This window comes from Salmo salar, chromosome 01 (genome assembly GCF_965601325.2).
Source record: "Salmo salar chromosome 01, fSalSal1, whole genome shotgun sequence".
Taxonomy (NCBI): domain Eukaryota; kingdom Metazoa; phylum Chordata; class Actinopteri; order Salmoniformes; family Salmonidae; genus Salmo; species Salmo salar.
This window is the reverse complement of record NC_138291.1, coordinates 90,367,537-90,393,270: the sequence shown is the minus strand read 5'-3', so window position 1 is coordinate 90,393,270 and position 25,734 is coordinate 90,367,537. Positions and strand designations below refer to the sequence as shown.

At 43.8% G+C, this 25,734-nt stretch overlaps 1 protein-coding gene across 1 annotated transcript in view; it reads right to left on the bottom strand.

Moving 5' to 3' along the window:
* Nucleotides 1-2,055: 2,055 nt before the first annotated feature.
* Nucleotides 2,056-25,734, bottom strand: part of LOC106609573 (myocardin-related transcription factor B) — a 50,911-nt gene continuing 27,232 nt past the window's right edge. Inside the window, exons 4-14 of the mRNA XM_014208526.3 lie at nt 16,266-16,331; nt 16,125-16,180; nt 15,787-16,024; nt 15,331-15,515; nt 14,151-14,291; nt 13,132-13,388; nt 11,487-12,588; nt 11,203-11,361; nt 9,329-9,475; nt 7,402-7,462; nt 2,056-7,199 (exon numbers count right to left, since the gene is read on the bottom strand). Coding sequence (XP_014064001.2) covers nt 6,688-7,199; nt 7,402-7,462; nt 9,329-9,475; nt 11,203-11,361; nt 11,487-12,588; nt 13,132-13,388; nt 14,151-14,291; nt 15,331-15,515; nt 15,787-16,024; nt 16,125-16,180; nt 16,266-16,331 — 2,924 coding nt within the window. The 3' untranslated portion in view covers nt 2,056-6,687. The remainder of the gene's footprint in view (nt 7,200-7,401; nt 7,463-9,328; nt 9,476-11,202; nt 11,362-11,486; nt 12,589-13,131; nt 13,389-14,150; nt 14,292-15,330; nt 15,516-15,786; nt 16,025-16,124; nt 16,181-16,265; nt 16,332-25,734) is intronic.

Here is a 25,734-nt window from a genome sequence, read left to right as displayed (position 1 = left end):
AACGCCCTGGCCATAGAGAGGGGTTTTTTGTTCTTTATTTTGGTTAGGCCAGGGTGTTACATTGGGTGGGCGTTCTATGCTCATTTTCTAATGTTGTCTGTTTCATTGATTTTGGCCGTGTGGCTTCCAATCAGGCACAGCTGTTGTTGGTTGTTGCTGATTGGGAGTCACACATAAGTGCCTGTTTTTCCATTGGGGTTTTGTGGGTAATTGTTTCTGTTAGATTATTTCCTAACAGGACTGTTTTGCTGTCGTGTTTTTGTTCAGTTTTGTATAGTGTTCTTACGTTAATTAAAATCATGATGAACACTACCTCCGCTGCGCCTTGGTCTACTCTCTCTCCCGACAGCCGTTACACCTTTGCACATTCCATGTGATAAGTTGGAATTTGTTGGTCTTTACTTGTATAGAATCAGTTAACCTTGTCTGTTCCGTATGGCATTAAAGAGCTAAATAAAACATTTTAGCAGATATGACATATGAGGGCAGTGGGAATTCCAGAGAATGGGAGGATCATAGTATAAATATATAGTTATTGTATACATTACATATATAGCATGTATGTGGGCTGAGTAGACATTTAACAACAACAAAAACTAAGCAAAGTACGTCTTTATACTTGAGGCGCTATGCCTTTTTAGGGCTTTTAAGCTCCACCTCCTCTCCTAATTAAAATAAAAAATAAAAGAGGATATATACATTGTGCATACATTTGAAGAAAGACTGCCACTTAAGTACTGTGGTTGGTTTGAATGACCTTATAAGTTAAATTAAAGTATAGTGGCTGGTGAGGGTCTACTTGGAGTGAGTCACCTCATCCCAATCCCCTGGATATAGCCCCTCTCACCCCTCTCACTCCCAGTCACCCCATTCCAATCCCCCCAGATATAGTTCCTCTCCATTCTCACCAATAACCAGCATTGAATCTTAATTGTAATGACAAACAAGGAACAACAATAATTCAACATGCTTATTCATTTTACAATGGATTTACAAGTCATGAAAATAAAAAATAAAATTACAGTATATTTAAGTCCTTCCTCTCTCTCCCAAACCAAATCGATCCCTCTCCACCACCCCCTCCCCCCTGTTCTCCTCCCATCCTTACTCCCCCTTGCCCCCCAAGCCAAGCTTATTCCCACCTCCCATCCTTACTCCCCCTTGCCCCCCAAGCCAAGCTTATTCCCACCTCCTATCCCTACTCCACCTTACCCCCCCAAGCCAAGCTTATTCCCACCTCCCATCCTTGCCCTCCCTTACCCCCCAAGCCAAGCTTGTCCCCACCTCCTATCCCTACTCCACTTTACCCCCCCAAGCCAGGCTTGTCACCACCTCTCCTCCTTGCCCTCCCTTACCCCCCCAAGCCAGGCTTGTCACCACCTCTCCTCCTTGCCCTCCCTTACCGCCCCAGGCCAAGTTTATCCCCACCTCTATCTCCCCCCGTCTTCTCAGACAGACCAACACCCCTCTATGCATCACTCTCCCGCCCTCCTACACATATTTATGCTTGTCTGTTTTTTCTGCTTCTTCCCCTCAGGATACTGGGCTCTGTTTCAACTGGGAAGGTTTCCTGCAGCCTGTTCAGGGCTTCATCGGTGCTTGTAAACTCCATTTTTGTATATTCTTGAGAGAATATATGTTGCTACTCCCCAGAGAGCGTATAAGAATGGTACTATTGAAGCCTAATTAATGTATTGGTCATGCAAATGGCCTGTATATTCTACTTCCCCCCTTTCTTTACTGTGAAAAAGGTCAACGTCCCCAAATTAACCTGACAAATGTTGTTGACAGACCGACAGACTGGATTATATACAAAAATGCTCCTTCAAGTGTTTTGATTAATCTTGTGGAACTACATGTTATCACTTCTAAATGTAATAATGCCTGAAATGTTTTACTACTTTTACATAATAATACAATGGAGTGTGATGCTGTTTGCTTTGACAGCTGAACAGTTCAAAAGATATTCACAGTAAAAATGTACTTTCACAATAATCTCAGCAGCCCAGAAACAAATCACATGTGAGCCTCCAGTCACCAATGTTAGGAGACTACTTTCACAATAAACCACGTTTTATTGACGCCTAAAAGCATACAGTACATATATACATATTTTTTCATATTATTTACAAAATAAAGATCATGGCTGTGCTACATATGTATAGAAATATGCATGACATCTTTATAAATATGTACACAATGTGCAAAATGTATGTATGTATGGCATACAGAGGATGACAGAGACTTGGCAGATGTCTTACCAGTTACAACATTTCAGACCAAGAACAACGGTTGAGTGCGAGACTGTACCGTACAGAAAACACAGAATTAGGTAGGCCCAAATCAATATTTGCTTGCAATGATCAACATGTTGATATGGCAAGTGCTGAAGATGAATCTGCTGTACTGTGACATCTCGTTATAAAGGACTGACAAAATATAAAAATGCACCAACTGGTCTAAGGCACTGCATTGCAGTGCTAGAGGCGTCACTACAGACCCTGGTTCATTCCCAGGCTGTGTCACAACCGGCCGTGATCGGGAGTCCCATAGGGCGGCGCACAATTGGCCCAGCGTCGTCTGGGTTAGGGGAGGGTTTGGCTGGTGGGGTAGGCCGGCATTGTAAGAATTTGTTCTTAACTGACTTGCCAAGTTAAAATAAGGTTCAATAAAAAGCGTAAGGCTATGGCCTTATTGCTTCATTAACATTCTATTAAGAGCATACACAGATTTGACATGGTTCAGAATCAAAATGTTTTTGAATCCAACTGTCACATTTACAACATACTTATGTTGATTTTGTCCATTGATACACTTGGTCATATAATTCTGATATGGATGGTAAAAACAATATACAGTAATCTTCCTCTTGCGTATATACAGAAAAAAAATACTATGATTTTGTAACATTTTAGAAATACGATAATTTTTGTTGGTCAACAGTAGATATTAACTGATGTTTCACTGCCTTATTAGGCAACAATGGAAAAACAAAATTCCTTACTAGCCCTAAACCACAGTTCCAAACATTTGGTTCCCAATGGTCAGAGACCGTGTGTACAGTATGTCATTACTACCTGCCTATGGGTTATTATTAGTGTTTGACTTGTTGGATAAGAATGATTGTTCAAACAATGACAGAAAAATAAAAGCCATGGTATTCTAAAGTGCTGTACAGTACGACCGTATTAATTCTATACAATATTGATCAGAATAATATTTGGATTGAGATACTGAATATTAGAAACTCGTTTGGCATGATATGCCAGGTAGAACTACACAACCCCAGTTTCAATGTATCATACATATAATCAGCTTCATGGTCGAATTCATCCATAAAATGGTAGCTATGCCAGAAGCTACGGTGTAGTCCCTTGTAGTTTACCCTGTATGCTGGGCACACCACTGGGGGTGTCTGTGCATTTTGACCATATAACCAAACAGGACAGATGGAACAGTCAGAGAAAAGCTGTTCTGTGAGCCAAACTTTTTAAAAACTCAGCCTGTAAAACGTGTTCATTTGGCAAAGGTAGTGCTGTCTGATGAACGTCCAACTCCATAAAAATGAAGAGGACTCAAAATGAGTTGCAGCCAACTCAGTGACAGAGACAAATATAGCCGGATGTCAGACACTTATTAAAACGTGCATTCAAGAAGACACCCTGACACACATGCAGACACACAGACATAAGGGACTCTTACTGACAGACAGACATGTAGGGCTGGGCGATATATCCAATTCATGTTTTTAACATTCAATCGAGTTAAATCAAGTTTTTATTTTATTTTTATGAGCATTTATGTCCGCTTGTTCTCATGTTGTCTTTTTGATCTCGTCTCGTTCGCTCCTTCCCATTTACACCAGAGATCTGTATATAATGATGAGATCATCATGTCTCCGCCCTAACAATGGGAGTCGTCGTCGCAAAAGCGGGAAGGCAGGCGATAAGCTCAGGTTCAAAATAAGCACATAGAAACGCATTGGGCTTATTTTGGATAGATTTTGGCGAGAGTGAAGCCTCTCGCTTCGCCTCTTTCTCCCAAGACCCTCCCCCCTTCCACTCACAACAACAAAGATGAGATATCTCTTCTTCCTCTCTGTCAAATGGTTTCAACTCGTTATTTGCATTTGAGGTCTGGTCCAACATAAATGTGTCATATGGACAGCGAAACACATGGAGACACTATTTTACTGTAATAGAGAAGTTGTAAACCTTTCGAACCGTTTCAACTCTTTCAATTTAGTGCAGAGAAGACACTACTGAAACAGATGTACCAATGAACATTCATTCTGGAAAATGCTCAGATTGTCGCACGCTTTACGGTACCGCTAGCAGCATTTTAGCCAAATAAAGATTGCTATACTAGCTGTTTAGTCTGTGTTTTATAAATATGCAATACACATAAAACAATTATATAAGGATTTGGCAACTCATTCTCATTCTGTGAAATAAGGTAGGCCACTTGATTTCAACATCTGAACAGAGTGGGCAGGCTACTATGCTGTTCAAACAGTTAGAGACGGACACAAGGTTGTGTTTATAACAATTACAACTGTTTTGACTTGTTAGCTGAATTCAGAACTTGTCAAATTATAACTAGATCTAAGTTGGCTAAACTTGAAATAGAAATATTTGCTGACTACTCACGAGCACGTGGGCGTGTGCATGAGAGATTGTTTATGAGACCCGTGTTCATTTTCTATAATGCCTGCTACATGATTAGTGAATGTACATTATGCATGGTTAAATTTGTAACAAAAAGAGCCTTTTTATAGACAGACCTGAAAGCCAGATCAGTGATAATTGCAATAAAAGCAAGTACAACTATTTTGATAAAATAACGTAATGATTAGTGGGTCTCATGTTTGTGGAAGGCATATATTCAGCCTCTGTATAATTTACAAAGCTCTGAATTGATTAGACTATTGGTGACTGTTTTAAATGTAGTGTATTTGACCTTTAATTGTACAACAACGCTTAGAGAAAACATAAAAATGTGTTTTGATATATATTGGGAATCGCCCATAAGTTTGAAAAAAATAGAGATTAGTTTTAGGCAGGGGCACAACTTTCACTGTGGACCGGGGAGACATGTCTACCCCATATTCTGAAATTGCATTTTTGTCCCCGTTTTATCATTTGAATGTAATACAAAACAAGGCAATGGCATGCTTTCGAACCATGCGGACTCCTCCGAGCGGTCGGGTAGGCTGGAGTGTTTATTCGACTGGATTAAAAAATAAAATAATAGTAATTTATGTCCCCCCCACTTCTAAAACCAAAGTTGCGCCCCTGGTTTGAGGCCATTTCGCCCAGCTCTAGACACATGCATACTTTCACACAGAGACAGAACCACTGACACAGAGACAAAGTGCAGAGAGTTGACAGACAGAATTCAGGACAGACAGAAAAGTATAACACCTCTGTTCTCCAGAGGTCATGCAGCCTCATTAAAACATGTCAAACACTGTAGAATACAGTTAGCCTGAGTGCCAGTCTTTTTGTGCCATCATGCCACCTTCTTGTCACTCATTGCTATGCCAAACATATCTGGCTTGACAATGAGTAACAGAGTTGGCAAGAGCACAAACAGAGATGGAACCAGGCTAGCATACAGTAAGTACACACATTAACCTGTATGTAGTATACCTGTGTGATACCATATTTGGTCCCTCCCCACTGATACGTCAGTTGTCTTTCAGAAGATAAAGCTGCCAACAATGTAAAGTCTCCATTTACATTCAGACGGATCAACTTAGATTGAACTGAAGGCGCTAGTACACTGAGATAACCAACAAGTGCATCAACATTGTTTCAATAAACCGTTAAATCTACAAAATCATTATCTGTGATTCACATTTCCTTGTGAGATGGAGGTATAAGGCCCGCCTCCTTAGTGCATAGCTCATAGTGGGAGGAGACTACTCCTCCTTGTCCAATAGGAGTGAGTCTGTTCTCGGCGTCAGTTCAGTTCATTGCTTAAACAGTCCAACTGTCTCATCCAATACAATATGTATCAGAAGGGTCAGAAAACCCAAATATATGTATGTCGCAATAAAAGATCAGTGTTAAACACAGCCTTGTAATCTGTGAGGTTTACATCTGTCAGTTATGCTGTCGGTCGTGGCTTGTGTACATCAGATCTGTAATAACCAAACAGCATGCGTCCACAGAGAAATGGCTGTAGATGAACACCCTGTAATATGACTGATGTGAAAAGCATGCTAAGTTAACACATCCACGTGTTCACCGCAAGGCAAGCTGACCACCGTACAAGCTGCCTGTCAGGAGTTGTATGGTGAAAGCTTTGCACAACCCAGTGAAAACTCCAGGAGGGCTGAGGGAACATCTAACCTTGTTCTAGTTGAAATATCTCCATCATTTACAGGATATTTCCATAATGTCTGCATCCTTGTTCATTTGCCTCTGGCCCCAGTGCTCTATTAAGCAACACCCTATGCCCCCATCACCGGCTGGCCAATCCTAGGATATGGTAGCAAAATATAAACAAGATAATTTTGTGTTAAACCCCCACCAAAAAATGCACCAGGACTATAACCTGACTAACCAAGTCCGGATTCCTTATGTTGAGTGCCTCTATCCCTTTTCATTTCCTCAACCGCTCCTCTCCTCCTCTTCTCCTCTTCTCTCGGTCCCTCCATCCTTGTCCTCATCCATCTCTCCATCAGTCCCAGTGCAGCTGCAGGTCGTGTGTATCCAGGAAGTCTGAAGGAATCCCCAGTGGCGTAAGCCCCCCCGCGGGACCGGGCGGCATGGTTAGGTCCAGCCACTCCATGTTGTCCAGGGCTGTGTCAGACATGCCCATATTGAGGGAGGAGGGGGGAGACGTGGAGTCGCAGAAGGACAGCTCCGAGGTGTCCATGGGGGAGTAGGGTTGATCCAGAAGCTGGGACTGCAGCTCCTCGATCAGACCCAGGGTGCGGGGGTCCGTGGTTGGGGACGGATCGTTCAGGGTTCCCTCCAGGAAGGCCTCCAACTGCTTGTCTGAGGTCATGGTGGCCAGGCTTGGGAGATGGAGGGGGTCGACGGGCGAGATGGGAGGGGGAGCTACCTGGATCTGTGGAGGGGGCCTGGACAGGGCGGTGTTGACAGGGAGGGTAGTGATGTTGGCTGTGATAGGAACAGTCTTGGTGCTGAGAGACAGAAGGTCCGGCTGCTGGATGAAAGGAGTGATCTCTGGACAAAACAGAAGATGGGGTGAAATTTATCAGTTATATTAAAAGACAGGCTTCTTTAATGTTAATGTCGAATAAGAAAGTGCAGCCTTATTACTGTTTACAGAGATGAAAAGACGAGATAGTCATGACTAAGTCAGTCCCTTCAGGGTTAGAACAAGGAGCTAAAGGTGTAAACCTTTCCTGATGCTGTGAACTCTCACCTCCACTCTGAATCAGGATGTCAAATAGGTCGTCCATCTGCTGGCTGGTTGCCGTGGAAACCTGAGAAAGAGACAATAAGGGGGTGGAGATGCATGACCAATAGCATTACAGTCTCTGAGGTGTGACCAATAGCAATACATTCCCTCAGGACTTCGGAGAGCACCTCATATATTTATGAATGTGTGTGTGTTATTGTATGAGTGCAGTGGTGGAAAAAATACCCAATTATCATACTAAAGTAAAAGATACCTTAATAGAAAATGACTCAAGTAAAATGACTCAAGTAAAAGTGAAATTCACCCAGTAAAATACTAAACTCAGCAAAAAAAGAAACGTCCCTTTTTCAGGACCCTGTCTTTCAAAGATAATTCGTAAAAATCCAAATAACTTCACACATCTTCATTGTAAAGGGTTTAAACACATGCTTGTTCAATGAACCATAAACAATTAATGAACATGCACCTGTGGAACAGCTTACAGACGGTAGGCATTTAAGGTCACAGTTATGAAAACTTAGGGCACTAAAGAGGCCTTTCTACTGACTCTGAAAAACACCAAAAGAAAGATGCCCAGGGTCCCTGCTCATCTGTGTGAACGTGCCTTAGGCATGCTGCAAGGAGGCATGAGGACTGCAGATGTGGCAAGGGCAATAAATTGCAATGTCCGTACTGTGAGACGCCTAAGACGGCGCTACAGGGAGACAGGGCGGACAGCTGATCGTCCTCGCAGTGGCAGACCACGTGTAACCACACCTGCACAGGATCGGTACATCCGAACATCACACCTGCGGGACAGGTACAGGATGGCAACAACAACTGCCCGAGTTACACCAGGAACGCACAATCCCTCCATCAGTGCTCAGACTGTCCGCAATAGTCTGAGAGAGGCTGGACTGAGGGCTTGTAGGCCTGTTGTAAGGCAGGTCCTCACCAGACATCACCGGCAACAACGTCGCCTATGGAGACAAACCCACCGTCGCTGGACCAGACAGGACTGGCAAAAAGTGCTCTTCACTGACGAGTCACGATTTTGTCTCACCAGGGGTGATGGTCGGATTCACGTTTATCGTCGAAGGAATGAGCGTTACACCGAGGCCTGTACTCTGGAGCAGGATCGATTTGGAGGTGGAGGGTCCGTCATGGTCTGGGGCGGTGTGTTACAGCATCATCGGACAGAGCTTGTTATCATTGCAGGCAATCTCAACGCTGTACGTTACAGGGAAGACATCCTCCTCCCTCATGTGGTACCCTTCCTGCAGGCTCATCCTGACATGACCCTCCTGCATGACAATGTCACCAGCCATACTGCTCATTCTGTGCGTGATTTCCTGCAAGACAGGAATGTCAATGTTCTGCCATGGCCAGCGAAGAGCCCGGATCTCAATCCCATTGAGCACGTCTGGGACCTGTTGGATGTGAGGGTAAGGGCTAGGGCCATTCCCCCCAGAAATGTCTGGGAACTTACAGGAAGAGTGGGGTAACATCTCACAGCAAGAACTGGCAAATCTGGTGCAGTCCATGAGGAGGAGATGCACTGCAGTACTTGATGCAGCTGGTGGCCGAATTCCGAATTCCTCACAAAGTAAACCAGACGGCACCATTTTTTATTTTTTTTTTTTTTAGACAGGGGAACACTACAACACTCAGACATAATTTACAAACGCATGTGTGTTTAGTGAGTCCGCCAGATCTCTTGATCTCTTGTTCTCTTGATAAGTCTGTGAATTGGACAATTTTCCTGTCCTGCTAAGCATTCAAAATGTAACGAGTACTTTTGGTTGTCAGGGAAAATGTACGGAGTAAAAAGTACAATATTTTCTATAGGAAAGTAGTGAAGGAAAAGTTGTCAAAAATATAAATAGTAAAGTACAGATACAAGTATTTTTACTTAAGTACTTTACACCACTGTATGAGTGTGTGTGTTCACCTGTGAGAGGTTGTTGGCCTGCTTCAGGTTGCGTGTCTGTATGACTGCATCCTCGTAGCAAGGGGGCTCCCTGGTCATGGGGGGCTGGGTCACGAGGGAGGAGTGTTGGAGGATGAAGGTGGGCTGGGATGGAGACGGAGAGGGGGACTGGAGGAAGAGAAGGAAGATAAAAACATTGAACAAACACAGCCTGCCTTGCCTTGTCTATAACCGCCACAGCCTGCCTTGCCTATAACCGCCACAGCCTGCCTTGCCTTGTCTATAACCGCCACAGCCTGCCTTGCCTTGTCTATAACCGCCACAGCCTGCCTTGCCTTGTCTATAACCGCCACAGCCTGCCTTGCCTTGTCTATAACCGCCACAGCCTGCCTTGCCTTGTCTATAACCGCCACAGCCTGCCTTGCCTTGTCTATAACCGCCACAGCCTGCGTTGCCTTGTCTATAACCGCCACAGCCTGCCTTGCCTTGTCTATAACCGCCACAGCCTGCCTTGTCTATAACCGCCACAGCCTGCCTTGTCTATAACCGCCACAGCCTGCCTTGTCTATAACCGCCACAGCCTGCCTTGCCTATAACCGCCACAGCCTGCCTTGTCTTGTCTATAACCGCCACAGCCTGCCTTGTCTATAACCGCCACAGCCTGCCTTGTCTATAACCGCCACAGCCTGCCTTGTCTTGTCTATAACCAGCACAGCCTGCCTTGTCTTGTCTATAACCAGCACAGCCTGCCTTGTCTTGTCTATAACCGCCACAGCCTGCCTTGTCTTGTCTATAACCGCCACAGCCTGCCTTTTCTTGTCTATAACCGCCACAGCCTGCCTTGTCTTGTCTATAACCGCCACAGCCTGCCTTGTCTTGTCTATAACCGCCACAGCCTGCCTTGTCTTGTCTATAACCGCCACAGCCTGCCTTGTCTTGTCTATAACCGCCACAGCCTGCCTTGTCTTGTCTATAACCGCCACAGCCTGCCTTGCCTTGTCTATAACCGCCACAGCCTGCCTTGCCTTGTCTATAACCGCCACAGCCTGCCTTGCCTTGTCTATAACCGCCACAGCCTGCCTTGCCTTGTCTATAACCGCCACAGCCTGCCTTGCCTTGTCTATAACCGCCACAGCCTGCCTTGCCTTGTCTATAACCGCCACAGCCTGCCTTGCCTTGTCTATAACCGCCACAGCCTGCCTTGCCTTGTCTATAACCGCCACAGCCTGCCTTGCCTTGTCTATAACCGCCACAGCCTGCCTTGCCTTGTCTATAACCGCCACAGCCTGCCTTGCCTTGTCTATAACCGCCACAGCCTGCCTTGCCTTGTCTATAACCGCCACAGCCTGCCTTGCCTTGTCTATAACCGCCACAGCCTGCCTTGCCTTGTCTATAACCGCCACAGCCTGCCTTGCCTTGTCTATAACCGCCACAGCCTGCCTTGTCTATAACCGCCACAGCCTGCCTTGTCTATAACCGCCACAGCCTGCCTTGTCTATAACCGCCACAGCCTGCCTTGTCTATAACCGCCACAGCCTGCCTTGTCTATAACCGCCACAGCCTGCCTTGCCTATAACCGCCACAGCCTGCCTTGCCTATAACCGCCACAGCCTGCCTTGCCTATAACCGCCACAGCCTGTCTTGTCTTGTCTATAACCGCCACAGCCTGCCTTGTCTATAACCGCCACAGCCTGCCTTGTCTATAACCGCCACAGCCTGCCTTGTCTATAACCAGCACAACTTACCTTGTTTATAACAACGACTCATATAACTAATGTAAGATTTAACAGGATTTTAGGGAGAAAGTGGAACTGGAAAGGTTGATGTTTTACAATGTGTATTTTGCATCACATTTAGCCTAGAAGATGTTTTCCTAATAATACACCTAAGCATACCTTGTTGACAGGCCCATTGGAGAGGGTGTGGTTGGGTGAAACCCCCCGGGGAGAGAGCCTGTTATCTGGGGAGCTTCTCAGGAAACACTGGGGATGCATGTCAGGCCCTGTCTGGTTCTCCACCATCCCAGAGCCAGGGCCGTTGCACGCTGTGAAAGTCTGTAGAAGAGAGACACACAATAAGGGGTTAACCTTAACTTCATCACCAATTCTACTAGATCTCATTTCAAGCAGGTTTCAGATCCATATTTTCCAGGAACTGGTCCTGGTGTGGTATGACTTACCTGCAGCATGTGGTTATGATTAAGTATCTGCTGTTGAGTTGAGGCCTGCCGAGTCTCCATCTTGGTGGTGTGTAGCTGGGGCACTGAGGCCTGGATCAGGCCTGGGGCTTGATTTGATATCGTAGCCTGGAGGACAGGCATTAGGATCTGGGTAGTGCCATCCTGGGCTGCAAGCAGGGTCTGGGTGCCAGGCTGGCCTACAACCTGGGACACTGCCCCCTGGTGGCTGATGAAGAACTGTGGCAGGGTAGGGGTGAGGTAGGGCTGGTGCGGGGGCTGGGGCTGGGAGTTGCAGAGCACATCCTCCAGCTTCACCACAGTGGGAAGAGAGTGAGGGTGAGTCTGGGGAGCCATGATTGAGGTAACCATGGCTGAGCAGTTAGGGAGGACCCTGTCTTCCAGTTTGACCTTGTTGGAGGTCTGGATCATGGGGACAGGGTCTGTGGAGGGTCCCTGTAGAGGCTGGGTCTTCTCCACCTCCAGCTGCATCTTCAGCTCCTCCACCAGCCTCTGCTCCTGCTCCAGCTCCCTCATCAGCTCCTCGATCTGACGCTCCTTCTCATGGAGCCGCGGGTCCTTCTCCTCCGGGACACCCGGCCTCAGGGGGGACATCCCCACGCCTGCACGACCGGGACTAACCCTCTGGGGGCCGCAAAATAGCTCGGACACCCCTCTGTTGTCTCTAAAGGTGGAGAGGTCTGTGGGGATTGGGGATACTGGGGGTGTGGAGCTCATGCTCTCTGGTGCCAACTGATGGGCAGCTAGGAGAAGTGCGGGGGATGAGCTGACCTCCATGGGGACTGAGGATGGGAGGGTGTTCGGGCCGGGGGTCAGAGCTGGGGTGCTGGGGCTCTCCTGGTAAGGCTTCAGCCTCTCGATGAGATCAGTCTTGGTCCCTGACACAGGGAGGCTTCGCAACTTCAGCTCCAGTTTCAACTCGGCCACCTTCATGTCCTCCAGGTTGGGGGGCAGTTGGCCAGGCTTGCGGTTGGATAGGCTGTTGGGGCGGACAGGGGTGGGAGGCGGGACAGCAGGCGGCAGGGACACCACTATAGAGGTCGGCAGACCGTTCACAGCGCTGCTCTGACCCTCAGCTACAGGCCTGAAGGAAGAGAGGAAGCAAAACAAGGGGAAGGAGGGAGAGTAAAGATGGTGGAGTGAGCGATGACGAAGGAGGGAGAAGGGAAATGAGGGAGAGAGAGAGAGAGAGAGAATGTGTTAGCAATATGAAGGGAACTAAGGAGGTTCCTCTGCCTGGTGCCTCAGTACACAGTCAGTCAATGGAACAATGCAGAGTTCCAACAATAACTGACATACACAGTTCTAATGGGCCTTGGACTCCCACTAAGACAACATCCTGCAGGTTATTCATATCATTACAGAGGATTTGTTATTGGAAACTAGCTAATTGTCCATTTGCCATTTGGGCCATTGGAAACAACAACAGCTGGGTTGCTTTTTAGGTACTTTCCAGCTAACATAATGTTCTCTTGTAAACCTTAGTTTGAACAACAGGTAGACGGATCCGGTCCATTTAAATAACACATGCACTTGGTCTCCCACCGACAAAATAGAACTTTGGCCCTAGGAGTGTCAGAAGTGATTATGAACATAGTTTGTCCCTGAAATGACAGTAATATCCTACTTTAAGGGTGCTGGGAGGATGGTGTGGTAGTTGTAGTGCTGCTGCTGCTGCTGCTGCTGGTGGAGGATCTGCAGCTGGAGGAAGAGCTGCTGCTGGTGGAGGATCTTGGCGTAGGATGAGTCCATGGGGGCTTCGCTGGCCTCCTGTTTCTGGTCCTGGGGGACATACTGGTGGTACTTTAACTTCTTGACCCGGGGCTTGGGCTCCTTGCCCTTCTTACTGCGATTCCTCTCCCCCGGCTGCCTGGGCTGGCTCTGCTGTGGGATGAGAGGAGAAACTCCAAGATAAAGAAGATGCACATGCTTCAAAGCTACAAGTTCTTTATATGAAACATAATTGCATAACAATGTGACACGAGATGCTCTTTACACAAAATAAAAACTAAAATACATTGCCATAGAAACAACCATCATCTAAAAAGGGATTTCCTTTTTGGGTTCAAAGTTATGCTTTTACCACTGGGCACATTCCAGTTGAGAACTGAAGAAATGAACCCAGGTAGACTACAGGGTCAGTCTGCTTTTACCACTGGGCACATTCCAGTTGAGAACTGAATAAATGAACCCAGGTAGACTACAGGGTCAGTCTGCTTTTACCACTGGGCACATTCCAGTTGAGAACTGAAGAAATGAACCCAGGTAGACTACAGGGTCAGTCTGTACACTCTAGGCAGAAAGGTCAGTTGGTGTCTTTTAGTGCAATTGATTGGCTGTGTTTTGTCTCCCATTTTGCAGGTTATAGTAGTTTGGTTAGTCTTAGACTTGTTTTAATAAACAGGGTCAACTCTGACAATATGTGTTTAGAAGTGACTTAAGCACTGTATTTTTCAATGACTGGAAGATGACTGAATTCAGATTTGAGTACAGAAAGATACATTCCAAAAAATGTAAAAGACCTTTATTTATTCAGCGATTTGGATTCAATGCTAGTTCAAAGACTGAGCTTTTGTTTCAATGTGAACTTAGACTTTTGGAAAGTCTAATTCACTAAACAGTAGACAGAATAATGTGTCTGCTTACTTTCACTAGGGTGGGCCCTGGCTTTTGAGAAGCAACAGTGGTGACTGGCTGATGTGCGGGAGCTGGGCGACTAACTGGTGGCTCATTGGTGGAGAGAGCTTTGAGGAAGTCTGCTGTTGCCTGGGTGACAACAGGGAAGGGCTGGGACAGAAAGAGAAGAGAGGAAAACATGAACATTTCAGTCATAACAGGTAAGCCTGTTTCATGTTAATATTATTTACCTCAATTCTTAATTCTTACAATCCTTCTGGGGTAGACAAAGAATGAGGAATATTATCGTTATCGTTCTGCCCCTTAACAAGGCAGTTAACCCACTGTTCCAAGGTCGTCATTGAAAATAAGAATTTGTTCTTAACTGACCTGCCTAGTTAAATAAAAGGTAAAGTTAAAAATAAAAAATATATTAAGGACGCAAAGCTACCAGTAATTTACCAAAGTTATCGGAATCTTCAGTAATTTATAATATTCATTTTCTATATCTGTGTCCATATTGTCCATGCATTTCTAGTAGCTAGACCATATGGTTCAAGAGAAAATAGCCTAATTAATGAAAAAAAGCATCTAATCAACAATGGCATTATTTTTCTATTAATTCCGCAACGTTTCAACTAACGTTTTTCACAACTGCTAGTTTGGCACCAAAACATTTACCACAAAGACATATTGACATAGTCAAATAAATAAGTGTATAAAAATTATAAAGGATGTTTCATGCTGAAACCCTCATATTAAAACACATTATTACATGTACATTTTAGTAATTGAGCAGACGCTCTTATCCAGAGCAACTTACAGTAGCGAGTGCATACATTTTCATACTGGTCCCCCGTGGGAATCAAACCCACAGCGTTGCAAGTGCCACGCTCTACCCACTGAGCTACATGGGACACCAATGGTATTGTATAAGTTACTGGTTTATATTTATGTTTTACAGCTTTGTCATAATTTTTTTTTAAATCATGTTATTTGATTATTTTCATTACAGACACCTAAAAAGCCAAAAGATATCTTTTACAATTCCCCAAAAACCTTGAAAGCTACCAAAATACTAGTAGTTTACTGGTAAACTTAGAAAGTTTCCAGTAATATACCCTTCCTTTGCAACACTAGGTATGATGAAGCATATGTATTGTCCTTCAAGAGGATATTTGAGTGGATAAAGATCCTCCCTAGTCCCTACCTGTAGGATGGTATGGTTGTTGGTTATGGTGGGCAGCGGTGGTGGACAGGGGGTCTCCAGGGCCCGGGGTTCCCCAGGGGAGGGTGCGGCGGCCTGGGACTCGTGGCTGGCCGGCTGCTCTGGAGACAGGGCATCCCCGCTGTCCTCCTCAAACCCGTAGGCGTCCAGTGCGTTGGGGTAGTTTACTGAGGGACCAACACAGTCAACATTAATACAGAACACTAACTAAGGACCACGTTAAAAAGAGAGAAAGGTGAATGAAGAGGCCTAAGAATTGTGTGATCTGGGCCCGTTTAATGCTGATCTAGGATCAGATTTCGACTGTCCATATAATCTTATTCATTATGAGCTAGAAAGACAAAACTGATCATAAATCAGCACTCCTACACTAAGACTTGATACATACGGCTCCATATCACCATCTTCCTCTCAAACCCTCTCTCTCCTCTCCCTCACCAATGATGGCCTCCTTGACGCTGGGTTCTACAGGCAGAATGTTCTTTTCTACCAGTTCCATGGGACCTGGGCGCTGAGCCAGCTTCTCATTCAGGTCGTCAGCCAACCTGGCCCTCTTCAGCTTCATCTGGGTGGCCTGCAGGGAGGGCTCTGCCCCAGTCTCCTTGAGGATGTGCATTCTGACCAGCTCACATCTCTCTGGTCGGCTGCGGATCTTGTGCTTCAGGAAGTTCTCAGTCTGGGGAAGGGAACAGGGGGTCAGGGCATTGTCAAGTAATTTCAATGCAAGAAGTTACTGAATATATTAAAGGAATGTATTTGCAAGGCTGAGCTCTTACCCGGGCTCTCTCCAGGCTGCGTATCTGCTCATGGAATGCCGCTGGGCTCTTTAGAGCTGCATGGACAGAAACACATGTCAGCTTCATCAACAGACAGATAATTACATTATGACTTTATGAAGTGGCAGTGCCCATACTCACGTGGCATTATGCCCTGGTCTACCAGCTGCTCACGGGTACGCCTCTGCAGTAGCCTCAGCTGAAGGACTGTTGGAGAAGAGAGAGAGAGAGAGAAGGGTAGACCCTTCAGTAAACAACCAGAGACGGCCTGCATCGGAGGGTCTGAAGTCATCATGAGTAACTGAGGTTTCGGAGCAGGATGTGGTTCTGATAGACCACTAGACACATACCAGGGGAGTTAGGACCCCCACAGTCACCAACAACTACTACTCGTTTCCACTCTAGCCAGCAGTGTGACCACAACACTGACCAATGGATTGTCCTCTGCTAACCCAGTCCGTCCATTCATTAAGAACATGACTGGTCTCACTTTAATCCCTTATCTGAACAATAATGTCATTCCTTAAAACTGTTTCATTCTTTGGTCCTTGGAAAATTGTACAGGAACAGAAATCAGGGGGAATTGCGATTTTATCTCAAATGGCTAAACATGCAAGATTTTTTTTTTTTTAACTGGGAAATAAGCTGAAATGTACTTGACTACATTGATTACCATAACAGCTGTGTTTCCTTCCTGTTACAATAAACAACATTACTGCAACCAAGAAACCAAATTGATTACCCAGATCAAAAACAACCCAACTACATTAAATACAGAACATGCATTGAGTTGTACAATTTAGAGTGGCGAAACCTCCCAATGTGACACATCATTGCATTAACAGAATGCTGAGTAGCCTGTGACCTCGGAGTCATTCTGAGCAAACAGACCGACAACTCATCTGACCTTGAGAAACAACCTCCCATCCACTCTGGGCAATTCCACAGTAACAGAATTACACGGACAACAATTTTTCACTTTAAAAGACAGCCGAACAAAAACAAATCATTGCAAAGTTTAACAAACCATACAGTTGAAGTCGGAAGTTTACATACACCTTAGCCAAATACATTTAAACTCCGTTTTTCACAGTTCCTGACATTTAATCCATGTACAAATTCCCTGTCTTAGGTCAGTTAGGATCACCACTTTATTTTAAGAATGTGAAATGTCAGAATAATAGTAGCGAGAATGATTTATTTCAGCTTTTATTTCTTTCATCACATTCCCAGTGGGTCAGAAGTGTACATACACTCAATTAGTATTTGGTAGCATTGCCTTTAAAACGTTTAACTTGGGCCAAACGTTTGGGGTAGCCTTCCATAAGCTTCTCACAATAAGTTGGGTGAATTTTGGCCCATTCCTCCTGACAGAGCTGGTGTAACTGAGTCAGGTTTGTAGGCCTCCTTGCTCGCACATGCTTTCTCAGTTCTGCCCACACATTTTCTGTAGGATTGAGGTCAGGGCTTTGTGATGGCCACTCCAATACCTTGACTTTGTTGTCCTTAAGCCATCTTGCCACAACATTGGAAGTATGCTTGGGGTCATTGTTTATTTGGAAGACCCATTTGCGACCAAGCTTTAACTTCCTGACTGATGTCTTGAGATGTTGCTTCAATATATCCACATAATTTTCCTCCCTCATGATGCCATCTAGTTTGTGAAGTGCACCAGTCCCTCCTGCAGCAAAGCCCCCCACAACACGATGCTGCCACCTCGTGCTTCACGGTTGGGATGGCGTTATTCGACTTGCAAGCCTCCCCCTTTTTCCTCCAAACATAACGATGGTCATTATGGTCAAACAGTTCTATTTTTGTTTCATCAGACCAGAGGACATTTCTCCAGAAAGTATGATCTTTGTCCCCATGTGCAGTTGCAAACCGTCGTCTGGCTTTTTTATGGCGGTTTTGGAGCAGTGGCTTCTTCCTTGCTGAGCAGCCTTTCAAGTTATGTCGAGATAGGACTCGTTTTACTGTGGATATAGATACATTTGTACCTGTTTCCTCCAGCATCTTCACAAGGTCCTTTGCTGTTGTTCTGGGATTGATTTGCACTTTTCGCACCAAAGTACGTTAATCTCCAGGAGACAGAACGCTCTTCCTGAGCGGTATGACGGCTGCGTGGTCCCATGGTGTTTATACTTGCGTACCATTCTTTGTACAGATGAACGTGGTACCTTCAAGCGTTTGGAAATTGTGGAGGTCCACAATTTTTTTCGGCTGATTTCTTTTGATTTTCCCATGCCGTCAAGCAAAGAGGCACTGAGTTTGAAGGTAGGCCTTGAATTACATCCACAGGTACACCTCCAATTGACTCAAATTATGTCAATTAGCCTATCAGAAGCTTCTAAAGCTATGACATAATTTTACGGAATTTTCCAAGCTGTTTAAAGGCACAGTCAACATAGTGTATGTAAACTTCTGACCCACTGGAATTGTGATACAGTGAATTATATCTGAAATAATCTGTGTGTAAACAATTGTTGGAAAAATTACTTGTGTCATGCACAAAGTAGATGTCCTAATCGACTTGTCAAAACTATAGTTTGTTAACAAGAAATGTGTGGAGTAGTTGAAAAACAAGTTTTAATGACTCCAACCTAAGTGTATGTAAACTTCTGACTTCAACTGTACAACTCTATGCACAAGGACTACTTTTAACAATTTACACTGAAAATGTTACAAAAACACATTTACTCAAAGTACAGTGGAAGTATAATGTTTTTGTGACAGAATGACCGTAAAGTGACCACATTTCTGCAGACATGACCGTAAAGTGACCACATTTTCCAAAAACTCTTAAATATCTACTCCGAATTAATTATCGAACATGTCTGCAGAAAGAATGGAGTGCTATGACATGACAACTTGTGTTTCAAAACTAGAGGTCGACCGATTAATCGGAATGGCCGATTAATTAGGGCCGATTTCACGTTTTCATAACAACCGGTATTTTTGGACACCGATTTGCCGATTAAAAAAATAATAATTACACCTTTATTTAACTAGGCAAGTCAGTTAAGAACACATTCTTATTTTCAATGACGGCCTAGGAACGGTGGCTTAACTGCCTTGTTCAGGGGCAGAACGACAGATTTTTACCTTGTCAGCTCGGGGATTCAATCTTGCAACCTTACGGTTAACTAGTCCAACGCTCTAACGCTCTTTATCCAACGCATTTTGCACTTCCTAAGGCTTCCACTAGATGGCAACAGTCTTTAGAACGTTGTTTCAGGCTTCTACTGTGAATGGGAAGAGAACGAGAGCTGTTGGCACCAGCTGCCTGGCAGATTGCCATCAGCTAAATCATGCGCTTGGCCGTCAGCGGGAGCTGCTTTCTTTTTCATTTCTGAAGACAATGGAATTGTCCGGTTGGAATATTATCGAAGATTTATGATAAAAACATCCTAAAGATTGATGCTATACATCGTTTGACATGTTTCTACGAACTGTAATATAACTTTTTAGACTTTTCGTCTGAACTTACTGCGCGAGCACAATGCATTTGGATTACTCGACTGAACGGGCAAACAAAAAGGAGATATTTGGACATAAAGGATGGACTTTTTCGAAACAAAACAAACATTTATTGTGGAACTGGGATACCTGGGAGTGCATTCCTATGAAGATCAAAGGTAAGTGAATATTTATAATGGTATTTCTGTCTTTTGTTGGCTCCACAATATGGCGGGTTTCTGTATTGGTTGTTGTTGTTGCTGAGCACTCTACTCAGATTATTGCAAAGTGTGCTTTTGCCGTAAAACTTTAGAAATCTGACACAGCGGTTGCATTAAGGAGAAGTGTATCTGTAATTCTTTGAATAACAGTTTAATATTTTATCAACGTTTATGATGAGTATTTCTGTAAATTGATGTGCTCATTCACCGGTAGTTTTGGGAGGCAAAACATTTCTGAACATTACACGCCAATGTAAAAATGGGGTTTTTGGATATAAATATGAACTTTATCGAGCAAAACATACATGTATTGTGTAACATGAAGTCCTATGAGTGCCATCTGATGAAGATCATCAAAGGTTAGTGATTAATTGTAGCTGTATTTCTGTTTTTTGTGATGCCTCTCCTTGCTTGGAAAATGGCTGAGTGGTTTTTCTTGTCTAGGCGCTGTCCTAACATAATCTAATGTTATGCTTTCGCCGTAAAGCCTTTTTGAAATCGGACACTGTGGTTGGATTAACGAGAAGTGTATCTTTAAAATGGGATAATAGTTGTATGTTTGAGAAATTTGAATTATGAGATTTGTGTTGTTTTGAATTTGGCGCCCTGCTATTTCACTGGCTGTTGGCGAGTGTGTCCCGTAGGTGGGACGCTAGCGTACCCCAGAGAGGTTAATCGGTATCGGCTTTTTTTGGTCCTCCAATAATCAGTATCGGCGTTGAAAAATCATAAAATCGGTCAACCTCTATTCAAAACATCTCTTTTGGTTATCGAACTACAGTAAGTGAAGTGAAGTGGATTAACACCCGTTAAGAAAATTACATTAACAGAATGACATCAAGGTTGCCTGATCTGTAATATACAGAAATACATATTTATAAATGTGAATGTTATTCTCTTCTTGGTGATGTATCCTGAATAGGTACACAAAAAGGTAGACATATTTAATATCCTCCTTTGCATATTTGGGTATAATTCTACACACTGGCTATTATTCTAATGAGCTCTGCCTCCAAACAAGACCAAATTTGATCCGGACCAAATCTGAACCAATCATAGACGTCAAGGTTTCATAAGTTTGGACATAACAGTACAGTAAAACAGAGTATTGTTCAGTACAATACAGTAAATGATACTGTACTCTTGTGCTTTACTGTACTCTACTGTATAGTAGGGATGGGATTTTGAAAATATTTTACTATTCAAATAATGACTTTTTTTTGTATATCCGGATAGTCAAAATAAATACTGCTTTTCACTGGTAGTTTGGCTAACAGCAACACCGAATGAGAAGTTTGATTTTCGCCATTATAGAACGGATTCTGTTACAATTATTTTTTCTGGTGAGTGTTTTGCATTGCTCGGTGTCAGGTTAGTAAGAGCCGGTTAGTAAGAGCATGGTTAGGTGTCAGTAAGAGCTGGGAGAGTTGACATTAACTGGAGAGAGAGAGAGGGAGAGGTTTGACCACCATGGGACAGAAAGAAAACAGTTATGAGCTGAACACAACAGGATGCCAGTGGAAGGGAGGACAGTAGCAGGGGACCCAACTGTGGTTTGTGACTACTATGAATTCACATTGTAGCCAATTCAGTTGCAGTCATTCTGTTAAATGTTTTTTTGGTCCTTCTGTTACCGATGTGGTAACAGAATTACATGTTTTAATCACTTAATAAATCATAAACCAAATTGTTTTATTAGTAAAAACAAACCTAATTGGAAGGTCTACTTTTACATGTTACTTCTGTGAACTTTCATTTACCTCCCTCATGAGGGAGAGAGATTAGAAAATATCTTAAAGATATTGGGGCAAAATTACAAGGCCCAAGGCAATGTTTCTTAAAGTTACAGAAGGCAGAAGAAAATGCTCCAAAACTAAATCTAAGTGTTGATATTAGTTCAACATTAATGTGCATTGATGTGTTTCAAAATACTTTTTCTGCTAGATGTTGTCTGAGACCCCTTTTCCATCTGTTTGATCAGAAATCTAAACCTTTGCTTATTCCTACTTTGTTGGATGGAAAATGGTTGAAAAATGTACCCGTCAAAAGTTTGGGCACACCTATTCATTCACTGGTTTTTCTTTATTTTTACTATTTTCTACATTGTAGAATAATAGTGAAGACATCAAAACTATGCAATAACACATATGGTATCATGTAGTAACCAGAAAAGTGTTAAACAAATCAAAATATATTTTATATTTGAGATTCTTCAAAAAGTTGCCACCCTTGCACAATCTTGGCATTCTCTCAACCAGCTTCATGAAGTAGTCACCTGGAATGCATTTCAATTAACACTTTTGCCTTGTTAAAAGTTAATTTGTGGAATTTCTTAATGCATTTCAGCCAATCAGTTGTGTTGTGAAAAGGTAGGGGTGGTATACAGATGATAGCCCTATTTGGTAAAAGACCAAGTCCATATTATGGCAAGAACAGTTCAAATAAGCAAAGAGAAATTACAGTCCATCATTACTTTAAAAGATGAAGGTCAGTCAATGCAGAACATTTCAAGAACTTTGAAAGTTTCTTCAAGTGCAGTCGCAAAAACCATCAAGCGCTATGATGAAACTGGCTCTCATGAAGACCGCCACAGGAAAGGAATACCCAGAGTTACCTCAGCTGCAGAGGATAAGTTCATTAGCGTGATCAGCCTCAGAAATTGCAGCCCAAATTTTCTTTATTTTGTATTTATTTAACTAGGCAAGTCAGTTAACAACAAATTCTTATTTTCAATGACGGCCTAGGAACAGTGGGTTAACTGCCTTGTTTAGGAGCAGAATGACAGCGCTATGATTTCAAGAACAGTCGCAAAAACCATCAAGCGTTAGGATGAAACTGGTTCTAATGAAGACCGCCACAGGAAAGGAAGTGCAGTCGCCTTGTCAGCTCAGGGATTTGATCTTGCAACCTTTTGGTTACTAGTCCAATGCTCTAGCCACTAGGCTACCTGCTGCCCCTAAATAAATGCTTCAGAGTTCAACTAACAGACACATCAACTGTTTAGGGGAGACTGCGTTAATCAGGCCTTCATGGACAAATTGCTACAAAGAAACCACTCCTAAAGGACACCAATAGGAAGAAGAGACTTCCTTGGGCCAAGAAACGAGCAATGAACATTAGACCGGTGGAAATCAGTCCTTTGGTCTGATGAGTCCAAATGTTTTATTTTTGGTTACAACCTCTGTCTTTGTGAAACGCAGAGTAGGTGAACGGATGATCTCCGCATGTGTGGTTCCCAAGGCACACTTAACCAGCATGGCTACCACAGCATTCTGCAGCGATACACCATCCCATCTAGTTTGCACTTAGAGGGACTATCATTTTGTTTTTCAACAGGACAATGACCCAACACACCTCCAGGCTGTGAAAGGGCTATTTGACCAAGAAGGAGAGTGATGGAGTGCTGCATCAGATGACCTGGCCTCCACAATCACCTGACCTCAACCCAATTGAGCTGGTTTGGGATGAGTTGGACCGCAGAGTGAAGGCAACCAACAAATGCTCAGCATATGTGGGAACTCCTTCAAGACTGTTGGAAAAGCATTGAAGCTGGTTGAGAGAATGCCAAGAGTGTGCAAAGCTGTCATCAAGGCAAAGGGTGGATACTTTTTGAAGAATCTCAAATATATTTTGATTTGTTTAACACTTTTTTGGTTACTACATGATTCCTTATGTGTTATTTCATAGTTTTGATGTCTTCACTATTATTCTACAATGTAGAAAATAGTAAAAATAAAGAAAAACCCTTGAATGAGTAGGTGTGTCCAAACCTTTGACTGGTACAGTATATAGGGATTAATTTCTCCAAAATATAGACTCTTAGCTTTCATTTGACACCAAATTTGATAAACTTCACAGTGCTATTAGAGCTTTTTACATGGAAATGCCCCTCGCTCACTGAATCACAAGTCTCACTGAATGCGCCACTGCCAAAAAAGCCACAACCGAAGATACAACAGAATAAGTGGAGAATCTCCTAATGTATCTGGCCTATACACTCAGTTGGCCTATACAGGGGTCTAAACCACGCCATACCCAAAGCGCAATGTCTCAACAAATTGATACTCCAGAACCACAAACAAGCAAAAGTAAGAGGGTGCTGAGTGAGCGGGTCACCTGATCTGAATTGGTCCCTGCAGAAGGAGTGGGTCTCCACATTCAGACAAGCCATAGTTAATATCAGCCACGCAGGACAGAGCTGAGGGAGCTCTGGATGGTCGGAATGCTACAGACTAACTACCGTCCCATATGTCAGTCTGTTAGTCCACAGAGAGCTCCAGGAGAGATGAACCACCAGACTCCAAGTCTGCCTTGATATTCTCTCAATGCGCTACTCTAAAACTCCTCTCTCTCACTCACAATCTCTCTCTCTTGTAGGCAGATCGACCACTGCTCCCTCCCTCTTTCACTCACTTTCTCGCTCTCTGACTGTTTCTGTTGGTGGATTGTACCTTTCCTCATCAGTCAGTAGCAATCGACCCATCAGTGAGAATCAAGAGGCAGAACAGGATCAGTTCAAGTTAACCCTTGCAGTGAGTGATCGCCCATCACCCCTTACAGCATCTTTTAGGAGAACAGAAAGTCATAACAATAGCTGAGTGACACTGGGGTCTGTCTGGCTAATTCACATTTCAGTGGGGTAACAACACTGACTTCTGGGGAACACCCTGGCCAGACTGTCAGTGTTATGTAAACACTGGTCTATGTAGGGCTGAGTTAACACACACACACACACACACACACACACACACACACACACACACACACACACACACACACACACACACACACACACACACACACACACACACACACACACACACACACACACACACACACACACACACACACACACACACACACACACACACACACACACAGTCTCAGCAATGTTTCCTAAGCTGTGGGTCGGCTCAGTGAACTCAGTCCAGGTCAGCTATGAGGGAAAGAGATTCTGACCAGGATTCCAAGGAGTCTGACACATTCACAACTCCCATGTGGTTAATCTTTTAACAGTATGTAGTTTCTCCAGTTGCTCAATGTCTGAAGTGCATGCGATGTGTGGGAAGAGATGTATCAGGGCTTGACATTAATGCTTCTCCCCTTGTCCGGGACAAGTCAAAATAATAAGTCTGGCAAGCAGAATATAGTCTGAAGTTGTCCCGAATGGACAAGTAAAAAAAACTAAATCACAATATCCAACAATTAGTCCTATCAGAATTGTATCAACACCCTCTGGATGTGATGTGTTGCACACTGTTCTCTCAATGTCTGAAGAGCTCATCGGAATAGAATTACTGCATTGAGAGGCACAGGCAGTCTTTCAATCACGGAGACGCGTGCAGCCACATTTGTTGCTAAGCCTTGTTAGTTAGTGAGTCATTTGTTGCTAAGCCTTGTTAGTTAGTGAGTCATTTGTTGCTAAGCCTTGTTAGTTAGTGAGTCATTTGTTGCTAAGCCTTGTTAGTTAGTGAGTCATTTGTTGCTAAGCCTTGTTAGTTAGTGAGTCATTTGTTGCTAAGCCTTGTTAGTTAGTGAGTCATTTGTTGCTAAGCCTTGTTAGTTTGTGAGTCATTTGCCGATTTATAGCACATTTTTGGTTAGCAAACAGGGTTCATATGTTTATGAAAAGTACAGGCGGAGGCATTGCGGCAGCAGTTAGGCTAGCCTATAAAATAAATAATGATAGTCTTGTCTAAGTAGATAACTAGGCTATATGTTTTGAATTTGCTATCTCGATAGTTAACTATTTAGGTAACAGCATGCATTAATGTCATTGTCATGTCTTATATCTGGCCTGTCCCTGTGTCGCAAAGGGAGCGATGCATTCTGGGAGAAGGGAGAGATGCGAGCGTAAGCATACGACGGTTGAGCAATTACATTTTGTAAATGTAGCATTACATGATGCAAAATGAGTCATACCGGCAGTATTT